We start from the raw sequence: 24168 nt of genomic DNA on the forward strand, positions 1-24168 counted from the left end.
TTGCTGTGTTTGCTAAGTGCAAAAGACTAGCTATTCAGACTAGCTATTCCCCTTAACAAATCTAATCTGCCACATCTGGGAAAGTCAACAGGCATAGGATACTTACATTGTTTGGTTTTTGAAAAAACGAGGTGATTGTTTTTTGTCTCTTCATTTCTTTTATGTGGCATTTACGGTCGATTTTTTTCAGTTCAAAAAATCACAGACTCAACTCATAGATTGTATATGATCACTATGGTTACCGCTCGTCCGCTCCTACAGTGTCCTCCTGCGTCACTCAGGAGTCGTAGCACACACACAGAGAGAGAGAGTGTAAAGTCGGTGGCATCGTGTGTTTATTGACAACAGAACAGCGTGTAGTGAGAACGTGGGTACAAAGTAATGGTGACCAGTCAGTGTAGTCGGCCTGCGTCTGCCCCGACCCGATTCTGAAGCGCAGTGGCGGGCCGGGGCACTACTTTGGCTAATGTACATTGCGAAAACACTGGTTAATCCTCTGTTTTACCGATTTTGGTCGCCTTTCGTGGGGATAGTGAGGGCGGGGGACGGATCGGGTCACTGTGAATCTGGGGGGGTCGTCATGCTGGCGTGTGTGGAAGTATTTAAAACAAGTGTGTGACAACTAGCCCCGCGTTACACTGTGTCCCGCTCTCCCATAATACTGATTCATTAGATATCATATTAGCACTTATTTCAATACACAATACACAATGGTAATTCAAAGTGCTTTACATACAAACATAATGTAATCACAACAGATGCATAAAAATTAAATAAAAAACAATAAAAGCAAAGAATAATAAATGAGTAAAACTGTATTTAGAGTAGGGCTGTTAAACGATTAATCGCATCGAAAATAAAAGTTTGTGTTTACATAATAAATGTGTGTGTGTACTGTGTATAATTATTTTATATATATAAATACACACACATTAAGAAATATTTGCATGTACATAATGTATATAGATTTTTATATCATTTATATTATATATAAGTATAAATATTTTATATAACACATTTTTCTTAAATATATACATGCATGTGTGTGTATTTATATATATAAAATAATTATACACAGTACACACACATTTATTATGTAAACACAAACTTTTAAGGAACGTTTTGATTGACAGCATTACATAGCAGGCCATTACATTTACGTACTGTACCTGAAAATGCGATGGCGTCCCCCAGTGCCCGATACCTTTCTAATCTCTCACAGGCCTCTAATGGGCCGTTAAATAGGCCTACTCGAAATATGTTTCAGCTTTTGAATACTAAAAACTGCTTTACAGTTTGTGAATTTATAATTATGCGTATGGCCCTTTGACTATTAGCAAACTGAGCAGAAATGTACATTTAAATAGTACTATAGTAGCCAACCTATTAAGTTCAGGATATGGTATACTTTTAAAGAATGAGCACTAGTAATGGAATAGATACTAATATCATACACACAAACAAGTACTAGTATGAAAATACATAGTAGTGTGTTTTAAGGATTAAATGTTAAATTGGCTTGCCACACTGCAGACTCTGCTATGGAAAGCAGACAGAGTAGTTTTGCTTAACACATGCACAAGTCAGTGTTGCCAAGTCACGCCACTTTTAAGTTGTTGCTGCAGGTTAAAAAAAATAATAATAATAATAATATTGAAAAAATAATTATGATTTCTACGCTCCAACACTAGGGTAAGCGCCCGTCCCGCTTTGTGTTGCACCGCACAGCAATTTCCCCCATTGTCCCGCACGTCGCATATTAAGAAAATGTCCCGCATTTCCATCAGTCTGTTGGTTTTTAATTATCATATTAAGAAAACGTGCATGCGTTCTTTTGTCTTTTGAAGAAACATTTGATTTGTTCTTCTTGAGGCGTAGTTTTTCACCTATATTTAACAGCGCTTTCGTCAGAAGTACAAATACAACAGATGTTTTATTTAAAGGGCCCCAATTATGCTATTTTAAAGTTTCCTAATATTGTTTTGGAGTTTCCTACAACAGGTTTACATGCATCAAAGTAAAAAAAAACTGTTTAATTTTCTTATTATATACATTTGCACATCATCACATTTTCAATGATTCTCAAAGGACTCGCCAGACGGCTCAGTCTGTTGTGATTGGTCTACTCTGCTCTGATTGGCCAGACGGCTCAGTCTGTTGTGATTGGTCTACTCTGCTCTGATTGGCCAGACGGCTCAGTCTGTTGTGATTGGTTTACCGCGTACAGCGCGCGTGTCGAAAACAAAAACGCCCGTTGCCATATCAACGTCAGCTCTGCGTGTCCTGAGGCTTTCTACACCGTACTGCAAACTAACACAGTAATGAACAATCACGTCGATTTGACCATATCAATGCGAGCGCGAGCGCGACAATGAAACACTGGAAGAACTAGTTATTCAACCCGAACCTCCATCGCAAGGACGACTCGAGCAGGACGTTCATCAGTGATGCACTACTCAGTTTGAGGAACATTATGAGATGTTGCAATTCCTCAACATCAGCATTAACAAGTGCATGTCCATCCACAAACCGATTATTTGACTTGTATGTTTCTAATATATTGTGGTGTACACGTGGAAACTGTGTCAATAACAGTGCATGTATGTATACATTAGCTGAACTCTAGCGTGAATGACTGATGTGATGTAACATAAACATTGGTAACACAAATCTTGCTCCATGCTTAATCTTTCCTCAAAGTGGTGAGGACGACAGACGATCTGCATTAATAGACACAGTTTTATGTAATAGTGGCCACAGCTGATCAGTAAGACAGTGCTAACATGAGTTAGCCAGTTAGCAGGAGACGTACACAAACTCAAAACTAGTGTTTTGAACACCATCTCTCAAGAGCAAGCGGTTTGCGAATCCTGCATTGAACTCGAGATTTGAGAAGCAGTCGTCAGTCAAATAAAGGGAACAGGAGTAGTTTAGGATTAAACTGCTGTGATATCGTGGTAAAGATGAACTTTAACCCCTGATTCTTCACATGCTCGTCCTTGCGCAGCGGAAACTGGCTTCACGTCACATTGTAGAGCGCAGCGTCTCCTCACATGATGCTGTCCGGTGTCCACAGGAATCCGCCGGTTTGGGGTTCGAGTTTCCCTGGTGTCCACGCGCGAGAAGTGGACGGGCTAATGCTAATGTTACATCTTGACGTCACGACGAAACGGCTTATGACACGTTTGAAAAACAATTAATTTAATTTATTCTTAATTTTGAAAGACTATAACTTTATAATTTTATGATTAACTAACTGTATTTTTGTATGTATATTTTTGAAATGCATTTTCTGTAAAGCTGCTTTGAAACAGTATTGTGAAAAGCGCTATACCAATAAACTTGAATTGAATTGAATATACAGTGCACTTTCAGATTTAAAACTTTGCAGGATGTTTTCAGTCACTTGGAGCGATGTTACACACATGACGGTCATTTTCAAAAATCCATAATCCTACCCAATGGTTGAAAGGAAAGGAGTAAACACGGTCACTATAGGTTGTGACGGCTGTCAATCAAAATGTGGAGTGGTGACTCGTTCCATGTGTTCCCTGTCAGAAAACAAATGGATAATTCGGTCAATTAAAAATGTTATTTAACAGAATATATCAACCTGTTTCCTGCTGTGTCTAATTCACATCCTTAAACAGTAGCTACATAAAAATATGAAAGTTTTTGGTTTAGGCTAATATATTCTTAATATAGTATAAGACTGTCAATGATCTAATTTCATGTTGTTTTATATTGTATATTTTCATTGTTTATTTTGTAGATTTTAGTTGAACTTGGTCAGAACTCTTTCAAAAATAGTGATCTGCATGATGCCTGCAGCCTTAGGGCTCAGTGATGTTGAATTTAAATGACATGTAAAATAAAGACATGTTGTATTACATTGTGACGTAATGATGTTTTCTGGAAGGGACTAAAGAACAAATAATTTTTATCAGCTGAAAGGCAGAATACAAATGTTTTTATTACGTTAGATAGACATTGTATAACAGTTTCAGGTTATGTTTTAGTGTTGGTAACATGTCCCAAAAAAACGTATTTAATTGTCCCACATTTGGTTTGTTTGATGGTGGTCACCCTAACCAACACCCAAAAACATCCCTCAAACTCACAAATCCAGCGGAGAATCTCGAGCATTCGGCCGCCCGATGGAGAAGAGCCGATGGGTTTTGTGTGCTATTGTTGCAAAGACCTGCCAACCCTTCCTACCTGACATCTCTGCCGCGTCACTGTGTGTGTACCAAACAGGTGTGTACGCTGTGCTCCACTGATCTTCTTGTGGTGTCGTGCTGATTGAACACGAAAGACATATATCCACAAAAACTGCATTTTTAATCTCAAGAGTGAAGACAGAAGATTACAGTTTAGCTCTCAGTCGGAAGAGTAATCTAACTGAATAAAACAGCTCATTTATAATAATATATTCCCCTCTTGTGGACATTATGTGAACTCCACTGTAAAGTATTGTAGTAAGATACCAGTTTATTTGATCAGAACTCTCAACAACACATTTTTGAACACATTTTTATTTATAGCCGAGCTTTATGTGTCATACAGATGCATTTATATTTCTCTTAAACTCTGCGTATATGTACATATTAATTCTCCTAGCAGTTCGGTGACCGTGGAGAGCGAAGGTTCGTTTCTCATAGGATTTGTCATCTATAAAGGTTAAAGAAAAAAATTAGCCAGGGTGCCCCTCACAAATATGTGGGGAAATTTTGTGAGAGCCCTATATCCAAAATGGCTGCCGTCTACTCCGATTTTGAAAAATGTACATTTAAAGAGCCAAAAATTGGTGGCCATCTTAAATTTGAAGGTAAAATCAATAAATCATTTACCCAAATGGTCTCAGAAACCATGTATTATGCAGCAATGTGGGCAAAACCATTAAAAGGATCATTTCCAGCGTGGTGGACGGAAGCCATTTTGGATATGGGGCTCTCACAAAATTTCCCCACATTTTTGTGAGGGGCACCCCGGCTAATTTTTATCTTTAACGTTTATAGATGATAAATCCAGTGATAAGCTAACCTTCGCTCTCCGCGGTCACCGAACTGCTATAGATGACCCAACTAATACTCGTTAGTGCAGTGCAATGTGGGATTGAATGAGTGCACTCGCTCAATAACGTCCACTATGGTTTCGGACACCACTACAAATGGCCTTTTTGAGGGTATAGGGGGTGATATCGGATTCAGAGTCACGGGCATATGGCGTCAGTCTGAGTTATTTATTTATTCACTTCACTTCACAAGAGTGAAACAAACATAATATATCATTAAAAATCTCCAAAATTAAAGTCTCTCCAGCTTGTCGTCTTAAAAAAATAATATCTTACAAACGTTTCTTACAAAAATGCTTTATTTTGTGGTTTTTCATAATACATGCTCTTCAAAGCAGATTTACAAAGAATAATGCAAATGTCCACTTGAGCAGAGAAAAACAACATAAGAAAAACACTCTAGATGATGAAGACACTTTAGATGAAGCAAGACTCTTCCTCATGCCATAAATATACATTTTGTTTAAACACACATATTTAAAATACTCTATACATATACCATTTATAAAATACAGATTGTTTCAAAGCTTTACTGATCAACAGGAAAATAATGATCAATGATGCAAACCAAGTCAATTCAGCTGAATTCAGTTCAAAAGTTTCAGTGCTGAATATTAAGGGTGTTTAAACCCCATTTTTTACAGTATGTAGTTGCACTTTTTGTCTTTCATAGTCTGGCATAGATATGTTTGCTCACTGGTTACACTGTGAATACGTTCTTAATTAGTTTAGACACAAAGGTTGATGGCATAGAAACAATAAATCCTTCATGTCAACTTTAAGTTCAGTGCCAGTATATTGCAGAAATATGTAGACAGAATCCTCTGTAGATCTGTTGGCTCTGAAGGTGAATTACATGCAAGTAACCAGAGACGTCACGAGGTGTTCTGTGCCTCTTTACACTTTATTACATTGGGAGGAATCATGTTCCACTTTCTTGTTCAGAAATTGGTGTTTCTTGATGACACCAGAAGTATAATCAGAGCCAGAACCAGAATCCCAAACAACTACGAACCGCCGATCCAAATGCGCTGGGCCATATGAGATTCTACACAGTTCAGCGCATTTGGATCGGCGGTTCGTAGTTCGACTGATAGAGTCTGTTTTTCAAAGATGGATTCTGCTTGTATACGTGAAGTTGACTGTATGTATAAAATATCTTCTTATTAAACTGTCTGGACACTGACACAGTTCTCAATGCTTCGGTTTGAAGGTAGGGACCCTCATTATGCTGCCGTGTTAGTGTGGGGCTATTTTGAGCCTTGTTAGTGGTATTAACAAGCGATTTTTATTTGTCATTACTCCATGCCCAATATACTAGCGTTATACTAGCGTTATAGGCTAAACTGTTTTTAGAGATAAAACTATTTACATTCGACAATCATGAAAACAAATCTTAGATAACGGTTGACTAGGTAACAATGTGTAATTAGACCAAAGGTTCATTTTGCACCGGAGTTCTCCTTTAAGGACAAAAGCTTTGACCGCGCCAAAGGGGCCTATAGTGCACTACCCCACCTCCTCAAAAAAACAAAATATTCTAAGGCCATAATGACTATAATGTTATTAAAATGTTAATGTTGAAAGATTTGTGAGGCACTAAGCAACCGGTTTCAGCCGCATATAAGGATTTCAGATATTGCCATCTTTGTGGGGATATTTTGACACTATAATAGGAGTAACGAGGCTATTTTTAAAATGTAAGGAGTAGAAGTAAAAAGTCAGCTGAAAAATAATTACTCCAGTAAAGTATAGATACCCAAAATTTCTACTTAAAGGGATACTCTACCGTTTTTTCATATTAAACTATGTTATTCCCTTAACTAAGACGAGTTGATACATACCTCTCTCGTCTCAGTGCGTGCACTTAATCGCTCTGGCGCGCCGCGACACTTTGATAGCACAGTTTATTCAATAGGGGCCAAGCAGAGAAGCTACCAAACACCTCCACGTTTTCCCTATTTAAATACAGTTACTCGAGTAGTGTAATTCGACCTAGGACGGTGACGCAAAACAAAACGTTGCGCTTTTCTAAGCGTGTAAAGCGGAATACCATAGCAAGTGCTTGGGAGCACTTCGACTTGGCGCAGTAATATCTTCACTCGTGAAAAATCCTCTCACCGGCCCCCGCTCCCTCTCCCAGAAGATATTACTGCGCCAAGTCGAAGTGCTCCCAAGCACTTGCTATGGTATTCCGCCATACAATATAGTTATCCACTTTACACGCTTAGAAAAGCGCAACATTTTGTTTTGCGTCACCGTCCTAGGTCGAATTACACTACTCGAGTAACTGTATTTAAATAGGGAAAACGTGGAGGTGTTTGGTAGCTTCTCTGCTTGGCCCCTATTGAATAAACTGTGCTATCAAAGTGTCGCGGCGCGCCAGAGCGATTAAGTGCACGCACTGAGACGAGAGAGGTATGTATCAACTCGTCTTAGTTAAGGGAATAACATAGTTTAATATGAAAAAAACGGTAGAGTATCCCTTTAAGTAATGTAACGAAGTATTTGTACTTCGTTACTTGACACCTCTGAGCGCTAGTTTATCATGATCCACAGACCCTTGGCAGACCGTCTTCTGTTCCCTGAGCTCAGTGCTTTCCACCCTTGAGTAATCTCTGTGGTGACGTCTGTGTATCACGACAGCAGTCAGAGCCGCCAGAACCAGAACCATCAGAACCACTGTCAGTCCAACCAGTAACATCCAGTAATCTACAGGTGAAGGGAGAAAGTGGGAAGAGAACACAAGTTTTTTAAATGTATTTTTTTAGCTGTTTAAAGATTTAGTAAATCTCAATGACACCTGTTGTACTTACTAGATTGTTTACTGTTATTAGTTTTGATATCATTTGTGTTCTGTTTTCCCTTTGATTCTGTAGAGAATATCAAAGGTTACTCACACAGTTTAACATTTGCGGTTCAAATCATGATGAATAAACCTTATATTTCCACTCCACTGATCTTCTCTCACCGGTGACTGTGACTGTGATCAAGGTTTCTCCTTCATAATCCAGAACTCTGTATGTTCCAGTGTCGTTGACTGTAAACTCATGAATGATCAGAGTCTCGTCTCTGTCGGTCAGTCGATCACTGCTGACCCCCTGACCTCTCGTCCACAGCTCTGTCCAGCCTGAGCTCGAGCTTCTCTCCACTTTATCAGTGTTGATCAACAGAACATCCAACTCCAGATCCTCTCCTTTCTGCACTGAGATCTCATCTGAGGAGACACAGAGACTTTCATCATTATTATAATTGTCAAACTGTCAATCAGGGACCAAATCATTTAAAAATTAGCCATTGGAAAGCTTATATTGGAATAAACTAATCTGAATATTAGATAAAACATGTCACTTTTAATGTCTTTGCTGGTCACGACCCTGCACACAATACCAACATTATTACATTGTTAATATTATCAGGAAATCCTGATGATGGTTTGATCAGTTTGACTTTACCATGAATATGAAGATGATACTCTGTGATTCCTTGCACAAGCTTTGTCTGATCATTATTGTAATAAAATCTTAAAATGTTTTTCCCAGCGTCACTGAATCTCAGATCCTTGATGACGACGTCACATGAGTCTTTTTTAAATATTCGGCCACTCTCACATTCTTCACTCTGACACACAGGGATATTTTTGGACAGACTGCTTAAAATAATCTCAAAAATCTCTTCGGCCTCAATAGCACACTGCAGGGTGACGCTTCCTCCCTTCTTCCCCGTCACATGTACAGGAGTGGCTCCTGCAAATACAGACAGAAGAAAATACAACTCATCAATACAGGTAAAAAAAGTTTTTTCTCTTCTTAATCAAGATCATCATTCTTATTTTAGATCATTTATATAAATTATATATCTAGGGATGCACGATATATCGACCACATATCGATATTGGCCGATAAATAGTCATTTTTGATGTTAAATTAGGCTGATCAAAGCCGATAGATCATTGATTATTCACTTCAGTTGAGAGATGCGCGCTGTTCGCCATGATGGTTTTGAATGAATCACTTCGTAAAGGAAGATACAGTTCAGTGCAACATGTGCCGCACAAATCTGTCACAGGCTTCATAACATTATAATAAGAGCACGTCTGTAAACGAATGCTGTGAGTTCCTGTTCGCCAGTGTTTCAGCGCGACGAGCGTGTTGTGGCGCGTCTACGGAGTTAAGCCGTCATGACAGGCACAGTCATCACATGAAATTCAAAGTTTAAGCAGAACTAGCATATTTTTATTTTGTAGTTAAACATTTCAAGTTAAGAACAATTAAAATGTATGACTACACTAATTCATACAATTAACTTAAAACTTTCACACTGTAAAAAAAAAATTAACCTCTCCAAGTCAAAATATTCTAGTGACTGGTCACATCTAAATTTTAATTAATTTTTAAGTGAAATGCTGTAAAATAAATTGAATTAATTGTTGCAATAGTCTGTTAACATTGGCTCAATGAGAAATAATATGTCAGACTTTTAGTGAAAAATTTAGATGTTATCAGTCACTAGAACATTTTGACTTGGGGATGTAAAATTTTTTGCATGTTATTTTCAATGGGAACACTTTTATTAGTATAAACATAGTTAGCTTTAACAAGCTAATCCACTAACATACTAATTTGTTAACATTTTAGCAACAGTAGGTTATACAGAAGCACTTGCTGTATGAAGGCAACAATATAAAGGTATTATTAGCTCTCAGATCAAGATCATGCTCCACTCGTCACCATGATCATAACTATCCTAAAACCAACATTAACAGAAACTCTTCTAAATTAGCATAACAAAACATTAATCACTAAATCTCCCACTTAACATTAATCTTGCACAAAAAAAATCAATTATATTACACTTGATTTTAGCATTTACTCTCACTTTCGAGTACCATCGGCAAAGCATGCTGGGAAATAGACAACCCAGCTGTTTCAGTGAAACTTAAGTTTGTCTAAATTAAAATAAATTATTTCATAAAACTCAAAACAAATAAATAGTTCAGCTTACTTACAATATATCAGTTCTGTGAACTTGAATGAAAAAGAATGTGCTAAATACTCATAAAAGTTAATTTGACTAATTCGTTTAATTTTAGATTTATTGGCCAATATATCGGTTATCGGCTTTTAAATGTAAATAATTATTGGTAAACGGTATCGGCCAAAATGTTCATATCGGTGCATATATACTTGTAGCTTATAAGAAGCCAACAATATTAACTCTTGCCACATTTTAACATTTCAGAAGTTTCAGCAGATGTTTCAGTTTATAGTGAATTCCTGAAGAATGTTTAATAATAAATGAACTGGAATTAATTGGATAGGCTCAACATTAACTGATTAACAGCAATTACAAAAAACAACTAGAAGCACAGAAACACGAGAATGATAGTGATTTTATTACATTCAATGTAAATGGCGACTGTTAACAGCCCTATAGTGTCTTATTATTTTCTATTACAGTTATTGACCAAATTTAAGAATTTGACATGAAATATGACGCATACATTTAATAAGGTCAGGGGGAAAATGGCCTTTATTATAAAGGTTAATAAATGACTGATTTACTTGTCTGAAGGACAATGACAAGGCTTAATGTTGAGCCCTACTACAGAGAAAGAATTGAATATAAAAGATTGTTACCATTTATGAACAAAAATTATACTCACCACTTTCATTCACAGAGCACAACAGCAGCAGAAGAAGAACATGCCTGTTGAGAAACCAGAAGAGCTGATTTATATGACAGATACAGACACACAACATGGATACCGGCATGGTTTACAGAACTTCAATTCCTCCATTATAATGCATTATAATTGTACCAAATCTGTATTTATTTATTTATTTATTTTAGAATAGAGATCACGGTTCTCCCACGATTCTGAAAACAAAACATTAGACAACCAAAAAAATGATATGTATGTATAGCCTTATTACTTGAGGTTCTGTTCTGACAAAATGTTCTATTCAATGTTATAAGTATATTTATACATTTTAATTTTCTATTTAAATTTTGTTTAAACAAGTCTATTAAAAAAATATTATCTTAAATTAAATTAATTCATTATATAATTTTTTTTTTAAATTAATGATTGAAGACTTGTTTCATCTCTTGAATGAAAGTTTCAGTGATACATTCAATCAAATACATTTTTTCAGTCACTGGTCGCCACCTGAATTTGTTTACAATTGCATACAAGTTCCTTTTTCAAAATAATAGCTTTATAATAATAATAATGTTATAATACTAGCCTTTTAATGGTATTAGGGTAAAAATAATGAATGTATGTTTGTTGTTGTTGTTGTTGGGTTTTTTTGTGTGTGTGGGGGGGGGGGGGGGGGTATAATGCTGCTCTCTAGAGTTTTCCGCTAACTGTACAGTTTATGGCCATTGAATGACTTCTCTGAGGCCATTGTAACGTGCGTTGGATATTATGTTTATTTTGTGCTGTAACAACTATAGCCCTGTAAAAAGTAAAAGGAAGAGATGATCGGTTCAGTGCGCTCCCGCTTCACTTGATCAACTGGAAATATAACTCTACCTGGAGTTGAATATTAAAGATTGTTACCATTTATGAACAAAAATTAAACTCATCACTGTATGCGACAAAGCAAAAACAGCAGCAGGAGATTCAGGAGCTTGATGAGAAAGAGGAAGACATGCTTTATGTGACCGACACAGACACACACATTAATACAGGGATATAACGCTTTCCTGAGCGGTAAAATATTACTAAACACTCACATTCTGTGTGCTCTGACTGCTGTCGTGATACACAGACGTCGCCATAGAGATTACTTGAGGGGGGAAGCACTGAGCTCAGCCTCAGGGAACAGAAGACGGTCTGCCAAGGATCTGTGGATCATAATAAACTAGCGCTCAGAGGTGTCAAGTAACGAAGTACAAATACTTCGTTACATTACTTAAAGGGTTAGTTCACCCAAAAATGAAAATAATGTCATTAATGACTCCCCCTCATGTCGTTCTAAGCCCGTAAGACCGCCGTTCATCTTCGGAACACAGTTTAAGATATTTTAGATTTAGTCCGAGAGCATTCTGTCCCTCCATTGAAACTGTATATACAGTATACTGTCCATGTCCATAAAGGTAATATAAACATCATCACAGTAGTCCATGTGACATCAGTGGGTTAGTTAGAAGTTTTTGAAGCATCGAAAATACTTTTTGGTCCAAAAATAACACAAAATAAGACTTTATTCAGCATTGTATTCTCTCCCGGGTCTGTTGTCAATCCTTCACAGTTACGCTGATGGCGTAAGACGCTGATGACGTGTTATCTGGTGCGCCCGAGCTTCATTTATAGACTGAGGGAAACGCACGTGTGTAAAAGTGTCTCATCCGCGACATGCACATTTACGCACCATTAAAAAAATTATATCCACGCAAATAATGTAGAATAGCTTGAATATAGCGTGCGTCTCCCTCAGACTGTAAACGAAGCTCGGGCGCACCGGATAACACGTCATCAGCGTCTTCCGTCAGCAGCGTCACTGCGGAGTCCTGAACGCAGATTCACAACAGACCCGGGAGAGAATACAATGCTGAATAAAGTCTTATTTTGTGTTATTTTTGGACCAAAAAGTATTTTCGATGCTTCAAAAACTTCTAACTAACCCACTGATGTCACATGGACTACTGTGATGATGTTTTTATTACCTTTATGGACATGGACAGTATACTGTATATACAGTTTCAATGGAGGGACAGAATGCTCTCGGACTAAATCTAAAATATCTTAAACTGTGTTCCGAAGATGAACGGAGGTCTTACGGGCTTAGAACGACATGAGGGTGAGTCATTAATGACATTATTTTCATTTTTGGGTGAACTAACCCTTTAAGTGTGCATGTTAAAAATGTCTAATCAATAACATCAAACTATAACCTGAATCTTTGGTTTTATAAAGGATTTCGGTGTAATAAAATGATCAGCAAACTCAATAGCCTAGCCTACACACAAACAGGCTTTACAAATTCTGTAACAATCGAATATATTAATAACTCAACTAATAAAACCCATCATCATAATCACAGTAGGCTAACGATATGTTCATCGTAAACATGACGATTTATTTCCTCGTCACTAGCAGGTTTAGTTTCCTCAAACAGAACAACTAGGCCTATGTATATAATAACACACTTAGCCTATTGTTAGAAACATGAAAACTTACATGATTAAAGGTCTACGTTATATTCATGTGTCAAAAAGCCACAGCACGTTTAAAAAGACGATTTAGCGATGAGTAAAAACAAAAGCAAAAGCAAACGTAGGCTATCCAAAGAAAGATGAGATCAAGTTTCCAGTAAGAGGAGGAGTCTGACTGACAGTGTTGCCAGGTTGGGACGGTGATTTCCAGCCCAAAAGCTCACCAAAACCCAATAGTATCCGTCTGCATCCTGCAAGACTTAAAGTTACGCCCCTTCAAGTTGCTCACTGTTTTTTCCATAGACAGTATATAAACGTTTTTTTCGACTTAAAGCAGCGCTGCACAGACGGTCGGTGTATGATATCAAAATACCGCGAGAGCGATTCGAGAACAGACAGTTCCGTATGCTTTTGCTCTCGCGTAGAGTTGATTAAACTGACTCTTAGCTGTTCAAGAACCGAAATGCTTGTTTTGGTATACAGTAAAGCAAGCTTCAATCTGCATTAGTGCCAGATACTGATAATGTATTGCAAGAAAACAATATTGCAATCGTTCTATCAATTATTCTTCCCACCTCAACTAAAGTGTGGAGCAAGCACTAATAGCCTATAGTCTATCGTTTTGGAATTGGGCTTTATTTCTTCTTCTTCTTTTTTTCTTTTTTTTAAATAAATAATTTAAAAAATCTTTTGATGTCTTATTGTATTCCTGATTTGCTGATGATTAAAAATGTTGACTGACTGATATCAACAGCACTAATGAACAGCTAAATGCACCGCTGACAAACAAATCTAATGATTCTTTTGAGATAAATGAACAACAAGCACACACTGCACACCGATAACACAATCTTTTAATTGAAAGGCAACACATGAGGGTTAAAGGACAAATGAAGAATTGTCACCTCAAAAGCACCACAGCTGCACACAAAATAAAGAGGAAACAGTCGTAAACTGGTATAGAAAACAATATATTAGGCGACCTCTATGCATATACATCTATTATGTGACATCTTACCCATGCATTTACATTATAATTATTATAATATAATATTAAATGGAAAGCGACCACTCCAGGGCGATCTACTACTGATGGAAATATCATTTTTTCTGCCCCTAGCCTTTACAGAAATATTACACTTAAAAGACACTTTAGGGTTACAATTTCTTTACATTTTAAAACAAAACAATATGTTATTTGTAAAATTACATATTGTAAAATTATTTTTAATTTTACATCCATTTAATTCTGCTACACTCAAAAGTTAAGATTTAAAGGATTGCATCATTACTTGATTTTAACTGGTGTTCAAATATGTTCATCGTTATAGCAAATACAAGGTTGTGCAAATGAACTAACATCATTCAAGCACTTTTCCTCTGCCAAATGCATAAATGTAATAAAATGGCTGTGGTCTATTTTAATATTAACAGTCGTTCTGCTTTATATTTTATGAATAAGAAAGTTCAAAAAGCAATTATAAATGAAATATAATTTTTTTTAACTTGATTCACTTTTTAAAATCACTAAAAAATAAAAAACCTTTAATATTGCCAAATAATTAAGGTAACACCAGTGACAAAAAATGGTGTATGTGGTCTTTAAATAAATACACAAAAATATATAAAAAAATCATTAAGCTGTCGTTTATGTGTATTCATAAAGTAAAATGGTAATCTAATAATGTGGTCTAAGTTTAAACGTTAGAAAAATATATAAATGTTAAGACATCTTGCCAAACCAAAAGTGGACGTTTCTGTAGAATGACGGCATCTGTGTGACACTCAGCGAGACAGATTAGGTTTGTTTGAGATGAGCAAAATCTGCGCAGAACCGATCACCGGTGATCACCGCGAGATGCATGCCGGTTAGAAATGTGTCCGACTGCGTTCCGCCTGGCTCTGATGTCATGCTGACGTATGTCAAAAATTTCTCGCGAGCGCAAGGCACACCTGTCGGATTCTGCAGTTGCGCGCAGTTGCTCTCCACCGACTGCGCGGATCAAAAGCATGATGGGAAACGACTTGCTGACGACACAACTTAATGCTCATTGGTTTAAACAACCATGATGTAATGTTCTCTTTTAAAATGTTTGATATTAAAACTCTGATATCATGTTTTATGTGTAGCCTAATGATCTGTGGATATTCCCAAACTCTCTGACAGTGCGATCTCTAGGCCTATATGGATTATGTGATTATGTAATTAAAATATATATATATAAACACATGTATTAAAGAAAGAAAAAAAAGATTGATAAACACGTATTTGGAATGGGATTATATAGCCTAACAAGTGATTTGGGTGTCTTGTTCATTATATTTATTTTCATATTTAAGCAACAGAACTTAAATTACATCCAGTTTATTAGCAACACTGTGCACAAGCGTGAATCCCGTGAATCCCGCGATATCCATCTTTGATCTCACAGGTGTCAGATCCACTGTGAGAAGAGAGAACTGTCCGGCTTGCCTGCACTTTTTTCACTCCTCCCCTCACTGCAGCCGCCTACTCTCGCATACATTTCAGGCGAGGCAAGGCGCATCTCAAACAAGCCTATTGACAAGCTCAAAGGTCCAGACGCTTTGCTCTGCCCTTGCTGCAATGTTAAAGGCAGCAATATCACTTATACACTTCGATTTACACGGTTATCTCGCCCAATCTGGCAACACTGCGATCATTGGGGAGGCTGCAGACCCTGATGCGTCCAGTAGGGGGAGCACAGCAACACGAATTGAGGTATGACAATCTGCTAAATTATTGTTGTTTAGCAATGATGCACATTTATTATTTATAAAAGATTAGCTAGATAATACTAGGGTATATCAATTCATTTCTATATATCAATGGATGGGTCTATAATTTATTTCGAGACAAAAAGTTCTTGACGGTCAGGTTGATGATCTGTCTGGTTTAATCTGACCCGTGTAGGTTTAGCTGGCCCTAGTCTTCTCTACTCACTTTAAAATTCATTTTCTTTTGTTGCCTGTCTTTAGCTTGAGTGAGATTGCCTCTTCTGGTAAGACCCTGTTTACTTCTTGCATTAAAGCACTCCACATGGTTTCTGGGGCAACATTTCAGTAGATATTGGATATATGTGAACTTGTTTGTTTTTTTACAGTCTATGGTGTGATTACACGAAAGACACGTTTATAATTGGCATTTTGTTATGTCAGCATCAATATTCTATAATAACAGATATTATTCTGTTGTGTTCAGAACATACACGAGGGGAAGCGGAGACACGACTCCACTGTTTATACTGGTTTATTCAGCACACCGCAACAGCACGGGGAGCCCTCTAGTGGCCATCGGGTATTATAACATCAAGACAATAATATAAGAAGAAGAATATAAGAAAAACACTAAAGAAAAGTGGCAACCCATAGGGGAGTCGTCATAATTCATAAATGGTGTTAATAAAAATAATAATTGTGAACAACAATATTGTCTCTTTCTTCTAAATGGCTCTTGGTATTTTAGAAAAGGGATAAATTGTGTTTGTCTTCATGAAATGCTGGACACTGTTTTGTAGCTGTATGACGACCAATAGAGAATAGTACAGCAGATATTTCATCGAGGATCGATATGATTACACAGTACTGTATGTCTAATGGGCTAAATATGGTTCATATCTAAATGTAACTTTACATACATTTTCACTCAGTCTCCTGTATATTAAAACCTACGGTGAATATAACTATTCTACAGTAGGTCATATATCATTACTTGTCGTCTGATCCAACTATGTGCCTATTATTCACAAAATAATATAAATAATTCACAAATAGTCTTCTGTAGGCTGAGTGTAGCCCATATCTAGATATTTTAATCCGCAGATCTACACTGTAACTTTTACATTTAAATTAACACAAAACACAAAATTGGTCAAAGTCTATGGACGAGACAGTTATTAGTTATTAATGTGTAAGTATCGATCGTCGATTTAATGATGTTATTTCGCGGTATATCCCCCTACTGGACACATCAGGAACAACAGGGCCGTATATCTACCGGCTCCAGGTCTGCAGATAGAGCCAGAGTCTTTTATTATAATGCAGATTGAGCTTTATTTCCCTCGACTGGTTATTATTTTAATGCAGATTGAGCTTTATTTCCCTCGACTGGTTATTATCTTAATGCAGATTGAGCTTTATTTCCCTCTACTGGTTATTAATATAATGCAGATTGAGTTTTTGGAAGATGTTGGTCTGGATTGCGTACACACTCGTCTGATAAAACAGTTTCTGGATTCAGGAGCACAGATATATAACTCTTACACTTCTACAGTATCTCTCTATGACAGTAATAGCAGGAGTGACATCATGCTAGTGTGCGCTTCTGAATCCACCGAGTGTGTAGAACTGAGCTGGACGATATAGCGGAGATATTTATACATCAACTAAATTAATAAGTTTCTTTTACAACAGAAATGAATCATCACTTAATTTACTTAAGCTGGACTATGACACTATTTACTTCTGGAAACTAACTTTGGCATTGCATTATTTTCCTGTTATCTCTGTAAAGCTGCTTTGAAATATTCTGTATTGTAAAAAGCGCTGTATAAATAAAGGTGACTTGACTTGATTTATGAGCCCAAACACAGTCCAATACAGTAAATTAATGAGGACTTATAATAAGACATGAAACTCCATCAAACGTTGTTCTTCTTCATATATACGGCTCTGCATGATGTAAACTATTAAACATCCTCTTCATATTTCATTGAATATTTTACAACAACAACAAATAATGTCATTTCCTGACCATAGCAAAATGGTAAAATATTTATTTTCCTACAAAAATACAAAAGTGGTTTAATTTAGGGTTTTTTCATGATGCATACTTGCAGATTTACAAAGAAGAGCAGATGACTTATTAAACAGACAAAATCCACATAAACATATATTTATACATACAACTGTACAAAATATACATATATGCACACACACTGTTTCACATTCTGTCATTAATGCTCAACACATTCTCAGTCATCAGTTGACAGATTAAATAGAAACAATAATTCCCAGATCATGATTTAGATTTGTAAGGCTGCTTTACATTCATATTAAATGCAGATTCAGTAACACACAGATTCCTGAGGAACGACTGCAGCACAAATGTTCATACGCACAAGACCAGTGACCGATAAGTCCTGAATCAGTAGAGAAGCGTCTAGACAGAACTCCAGCGCTAGTTCATCATGATCCATAGATCCTCAGCAGAAATCATCATTAGAGTTTCCACCGTCGGCCTGAAGCTCCACGGCTTCACTAAACACACCCGTAACACACGTCTCTGGACCAACGTGTCACACACACACACACACACACACACACACACACACACACACACACACACACACACACATCATTTCACCAACAAATGAAAGTTTTATGAGAAAACTAATCAGAAAGAAATAACTGGAAACAGCGAGATCGCAAAACGAACATGATAAAAGCGCCGCTTTTGTGTTCTTTACTTGAAGATTTAAAACCTATACGAGCGTATGGGACGCTCAGGGTTCGGTTAAGCACTAGTATGGTGTTGGGAGTTTCCGGTTAGAGAAACTGGAGCGAGAGAGAGTGTCCCAGCAGAAGGGTTTTGTTTGGATTATTTCTGCATGTATGAAGTACAGGCATTTACCTGTGGGTATGTGTCTACAATGAACAGAGAAAACAAAATACAATATAAATTTGCTAGTATAAACAGTATTACAGATAGCATAAAGAATAGTCACTATACAAAACAGAAGTAATAGTAAATCAGATTATTAACGGTTCAATATTAGGTAACATCTGTAAACCATAGATTAGCATTACTTTGATAAAGTGCATTCAAGTATTTAGAATCTAAATGTATAGCATAAAGAATTTAGCTTACATATCTGAATTATACTGCAGAACATAAACAACTGAACAGTATCAAACTAGTTTCAATTTGACTTTACATGGACTTGTATAGCATGCAATTCACACGGAAATATAATTATTAATGGTGCTTGCCTATAGGCAAAGCAACATTAGTGTTATTGCTCATACTTATTATTCTTCTTTTTATAATTCTGGACAAAAGTTTGGCGCGAAACTCGCCCCGCACCGTTTGTCACAGACCCCTGGGTGAGGTGTCAAATCGACCGGCAAATTAAGGAGAGGTGTGCTATATCTTTTCTAAGCGATCGGGTGTACGATGTTCGCACAGCGGACGAAAAAGCGGCCAAAAAAGTCCCATTGACTTAACATTGCGGAATTTTCAGAAATTCAAATCCCAACTGTCATTTTTCACACACACAGACACAAAGGGCCTGACACCCCTGCATGTCTCCCCCTCTCTCTCCCTCAGAGGATTTATATTATCCAGCAGCCAATAAGTAATGGCCTAAAATCTTCATAGCCACACCATAGCAACCAGTTACAGCACCCTAGCAACCATAGGCTATAGGCACGAGGCCGCAGGCCTCGTGCACTCATTATAATGCACTCGTTTAATAGAGATTTTAAATACTCTGCGGCCGAGTGCCTAACCTTAGCCCTAACCCCATAGTAACCATCTGTGGAGCCCTAGCAACCACCCTGAAGTCCCTAGCAACTGCCTAGCAACCGCCTAGCAACCACCCAGAACACCCTAGCAACTGCCTAGCCACCACCTAGCAACCACCTAGAATGGCCTAAAATTTTCATAGCCACACCATAGCAACCAGTTACAGCACCCTAGCAACCATAGGCTACAGTCATTATAATGCACTCGTTTAATAGAGATTTTAAATACTCTGCGGCCGAGTGCCTAACCTTAGCCCTCATAGTAACCATCTGTGAAAACTACCAACCACCTAGTAACACCATAGCAACCACCAAAAATACCTTAGCAACCGCCCTGAACACCCTAGCAACCGCCTAGAAATGTCCTAGCAATCACCCAAATACCCTAACAACCACCCAGAAAACCTTAGCAATTGCCTAGAAACCACCCGGAACACCCTAGCAACCACCCAAAATACCTTAGAACTCCCTAGCAACACCCTAGCAACCAACCAAAATACATTAGAATTCCCTAGCAACACCATAGCAACCACCCAAAACACCTTAGAACACCCTAGCAACCACCCATAACACCATAGTAACCACCCGAAATACCTTAGAACTCCCTAGCAACACCATAGCAACCACCCAAAACACATTCGAACACCCTAGGAACCACACATAACACCTTAGCAACCACAAAAAATACCTCAGAACTCCCTAGCAACACCATAGCAACCACTCAAAATACATTAGAACTCCCTAGCAACACCCTAGCAACCACCCAAAATACCTAAGAACTCCCTAGCAACACCATAGCAACCACCCATAACACCCTAGCAACCACCCAAATACCCTAGTAACCACCCAGAACACCGTAGCAACCACCCAGAACACCCTAGCAACCGCCTAGCAACACCCTAGCAACCACCCAGAACACCCTAGCACCCTAGAACACCACCTGAACAACATGAATAAGCCATATCTCAGCAGCAGAACATCGTACAGACATGGTTGTTTGCTCGTATGCAATCATGTACCACACTATAGCAACCGGGTCGTGTTTTTTGCCACTGCAAGCACCATTCACATTTTCTTCTGGAAATGTACGTTCTAGTTTTTCTTATTCTTATTATTCTGGACAAAGTTCGGCACGAAACTCGCCCCGCACCGTTTGTCACAGACCCCTGAGTGAGGTGTCAAATCGACCGGCTCATTGAGGAGAGGTGTGCTATATCTTTTCTAAGCGATCGGGTGTACGATGTTTGCACAGCGGACGAAAAAGCGGCCAAAAAAGTCCCATTGACTTAACATTGCGGAATTTTCAGAAATTCAAATCCCAACTGTCATTTTTCACACACACAGACACAAAGGGCCTGACACCCCTGCATGTCTCCCCCTCTCTCTCCCTCAGAGGATTTATATTATCCAGCAGCCAATAAGTAATGGCCTAAAATCCTCATAGCCACACCATAGCAACCAGTTACAGCACCCTAGCAACCATAGGCTATAAGCACGAGGCCGCAGGCCTCGTGCACTCATTATAATGCACTCGTTTAATAGAGATTTTAAATACTCTATAAAAACTCACACTCATTATAATGCACTCGTTTAATAGAGATTTTAAATACTCTATAAAAACTCACACCCCATAGTAACCATCTGTGGAGCCCTAGCAACCACCCTGAAGTCCCTAGCAACTGCCTAGCAACCGCCTAGCGACCACCCAGAACACCATAGCAAACACCTAGCAACCACCCAGAACACCCTAGCAACCGCCTAGCAACCACCCAGAACACCCTAGCAACTGCCTAGCAACCGCCTAGCAACCACCCAGAACACCCTAGCAACCGCCTAGCAACCACCCAGAACACCCTAGCAACTGCGTAGCAACGCCCTAGCAACCACCCAGAAGACCCTAGCAACCGCCTAGCAACCACCCAGAACACCCTAGCAACTGCGTAGCAACTCCCTAGCAACCACCCAGAACACCCTAGCAACCGCATAGCAACCACCCAGAACACCCTAGCAAATGCGTAGCAACTCCCTAGCAACCACCCAGAGCACCCTAGCAACCGCATAGCAACCACCCAGAATACCCTAGCAACTACCTAGCAACGCCCTAGCAACCACCCAGAACACCCTAGCAACTGCCTAGCAACCACCCAGAACACCCTAGCAACCACCTAGCAACCACCCAGAACACCCTAGCAACCACCTGAACAACATGAATAAGCCATATCTCAGCAGCAGAACATCGTACAGACATGGTTGTTTGCTCGTATGCAATTATGTACCACACTCTAGCAACCGAGTGTCGAGTTTTGCCACTGCAAGCACCATTCACATTTTCTTCTGGAAATGTACATTCTAGTTCCAATTACTAGTCGGAACTAGTACATTTCACAGATGACAGTGCCAGAATACACAGAATATTAAAGTTCGAACAGCATAAAATGTAAAACAGAGAACTTACTTCTTAATCAATCACTCACGGGAACAACAAACATACAGCAGTCCGCTTTGTGTAAGAAAGCAAGTCAGTCTCTCCACATGTACATTGACTGCCCTCTGATACTAGTTCAGACATGTCCTGACTTGTCCATGCCCGTGCAAGCACCAACAAAGTCACATACATAAATATACCTCAAGGGGGCATTGTTGGGCTTTCGTACAAAACCCAAGCATCGATGTTTGACCACAGGTTAAGTGATACATTGATCATAATTAATTAACTTGTGTAAATATTGCACATTAGTCACACAGAAATAAACTAGTTTACCGATATTTCACAAAAGAAAGTGTAGCGGGACCTTAAGAGGTGTAAACTACCTCTACGTATGCACGACTACGCCACCCTGATAAACAGGGAAATATTAATGAATAATCCTTTTATACGGTCTCGCACAGTTCATAATTAGACCCTCGATAACCCAAAAGCGTTAGGTGATTAGAGTACACAGTACGTCCCACCACAATCTACCATGTGCAAAGGATGGCGCTCACCCCTAACCTAGTGTGTATAACAGAGGTAAGACATCCCTACGGGCAGTGTATCCCGCGGCATACTGACCAAGCGTTCATCTTCCCATAGATCATCGTAATGCCTCTGTGTGATGAAGACACACAATAACAAGTCTTTCAGATGCTGAAACCAATCAAGTACTCATACATCTGAACAAAAACACATAGCACACCACTCAGTTCGCTTTAGAAACTCGGTTCACTACACAAAGCTCACCACGCCAAGAAACATGAATGAACGCGCCATCCTTTTAAACCAGCTGAACGACCTTAGATTGGTTATTGAACCTCACCTCAATGATGATTCAGTCAGCTAGAGACAAAAGAGAGACAATGAACATAATGGCCAACGTGTGAATTACCCCAACGTATACAAATCAGTGAAACAAAACAAAACACACGTGGAACGTAACAGTTAGCATACATTTGTGGCACCCCTAATTGTACAACTGACTACGCCACCCCTTGAGCTAAACTGGTTAGTGCAAGTGTCAGAGCAAGGGGAACTCTACTCCAATAAAAATGTACAAACACAGGTTCTTAGAAAAGTATAAAAATACAATCTTTAAGGAATGATTGAAGATGTCGGTTGGTCTAAAAAAAAAAGGAATAAATCAAACAAATTAACATATAACTAGGGAATACCAAGCCATCTGCACGGGAGCCAGTAAAGCAGTTGAGAAAACACTAAGGGAAGGCGAAGTTCGCACTACCACCGGTGAACAAATACACACTGCACACTCACAGCACTCTAATAAATAGGGTTAAAAGGCATTAAGGTTCACACTACACGGCACTGCAAACTTCTTCGTTAAACAAAAGAAAAAGATAAGGGAAACTCGCTTTCCAGTGAAGCTACCCTGGCTCCACTAACACCGAGGCTGGTTACAAACAAAAAGGGGAATTGAGCTTAAAGAAAATAATAATAAATAAATAAACCCACTCTAGCCTGTGACGTACAATTCATACGATCACATACAATAACAGCTTCAGCCAACAGGCTAGAGGAAAACAAACAACCAACAAAAGGGGAGAAAAGAAAAAAAGAAAAATAATAATACTAATAAAATAAACTATACTATGAGCAGCATCCACAATCACACAGTATGGAGAACAGCAGCTAGCAACTCAAGTGTAACTGCACAGGTCTGAAAACACAATAACACATCGTTAAGAATATTTGTTTGATCATACTTCAGTCAATACAAATCACGTTTTAGATGCAGTCACATATTTCAGGATAAAATGGCCATATAAAAAAGGTGGTCAATATCAAGGTGTATGTCTTTGGATAACAAAAATACAAAGCAAAAATACACATAAAATACACACACACGCTGATTAGAACAGCAAGGGAAAAGAAATACGGGCAGAACATAATT

At 38.3% G+C, this 24168-nt stretch overlaps 1 protein-coding gene across 1 annotated transcript; it reads right to left on the minus strand.

Moving 5' to 3' along the window:
* Window positions 1–7509: 7509 nt before the first annotated feature.
* On the minus strand, window positions 7510–13397 carry LOC306987140 (uncharacterized protein). Its single transcript, XM_079591187.1, has 7 exons — window positions 13266–13397; window positions 11819–11929; window positions 10740–10783; window positions 8530–8820; window positions 8046–8291; window positions 7891–7947; window positions 7510–7786 (listed from the first exon to the last, which is right to left on the minus strand). Coding segments are annotated over exons 2-7 (834 nt in total). The 5' UTR covers window positions 11821–11929; window positions 13266–13397; the 3' UTR covers window positions 7510–7592.
* Between the last annotated feature and the right edge of the window lie 10771 nt (window positions 13398–24168).

This window comes from Phoxinus phoxinus, assembly GCF_949152265.1.
Source record: "Phoxinus phoxinus genome assembly, chromosome: 19".
NCBI classification, from domain to species: domain Eukaryota; kingdom Metazoa; phylum Chordata; class Actinopteri; order Cypriniformes; family Leuciscidae; genus Phoxinus; species Phoxinus phoxinus.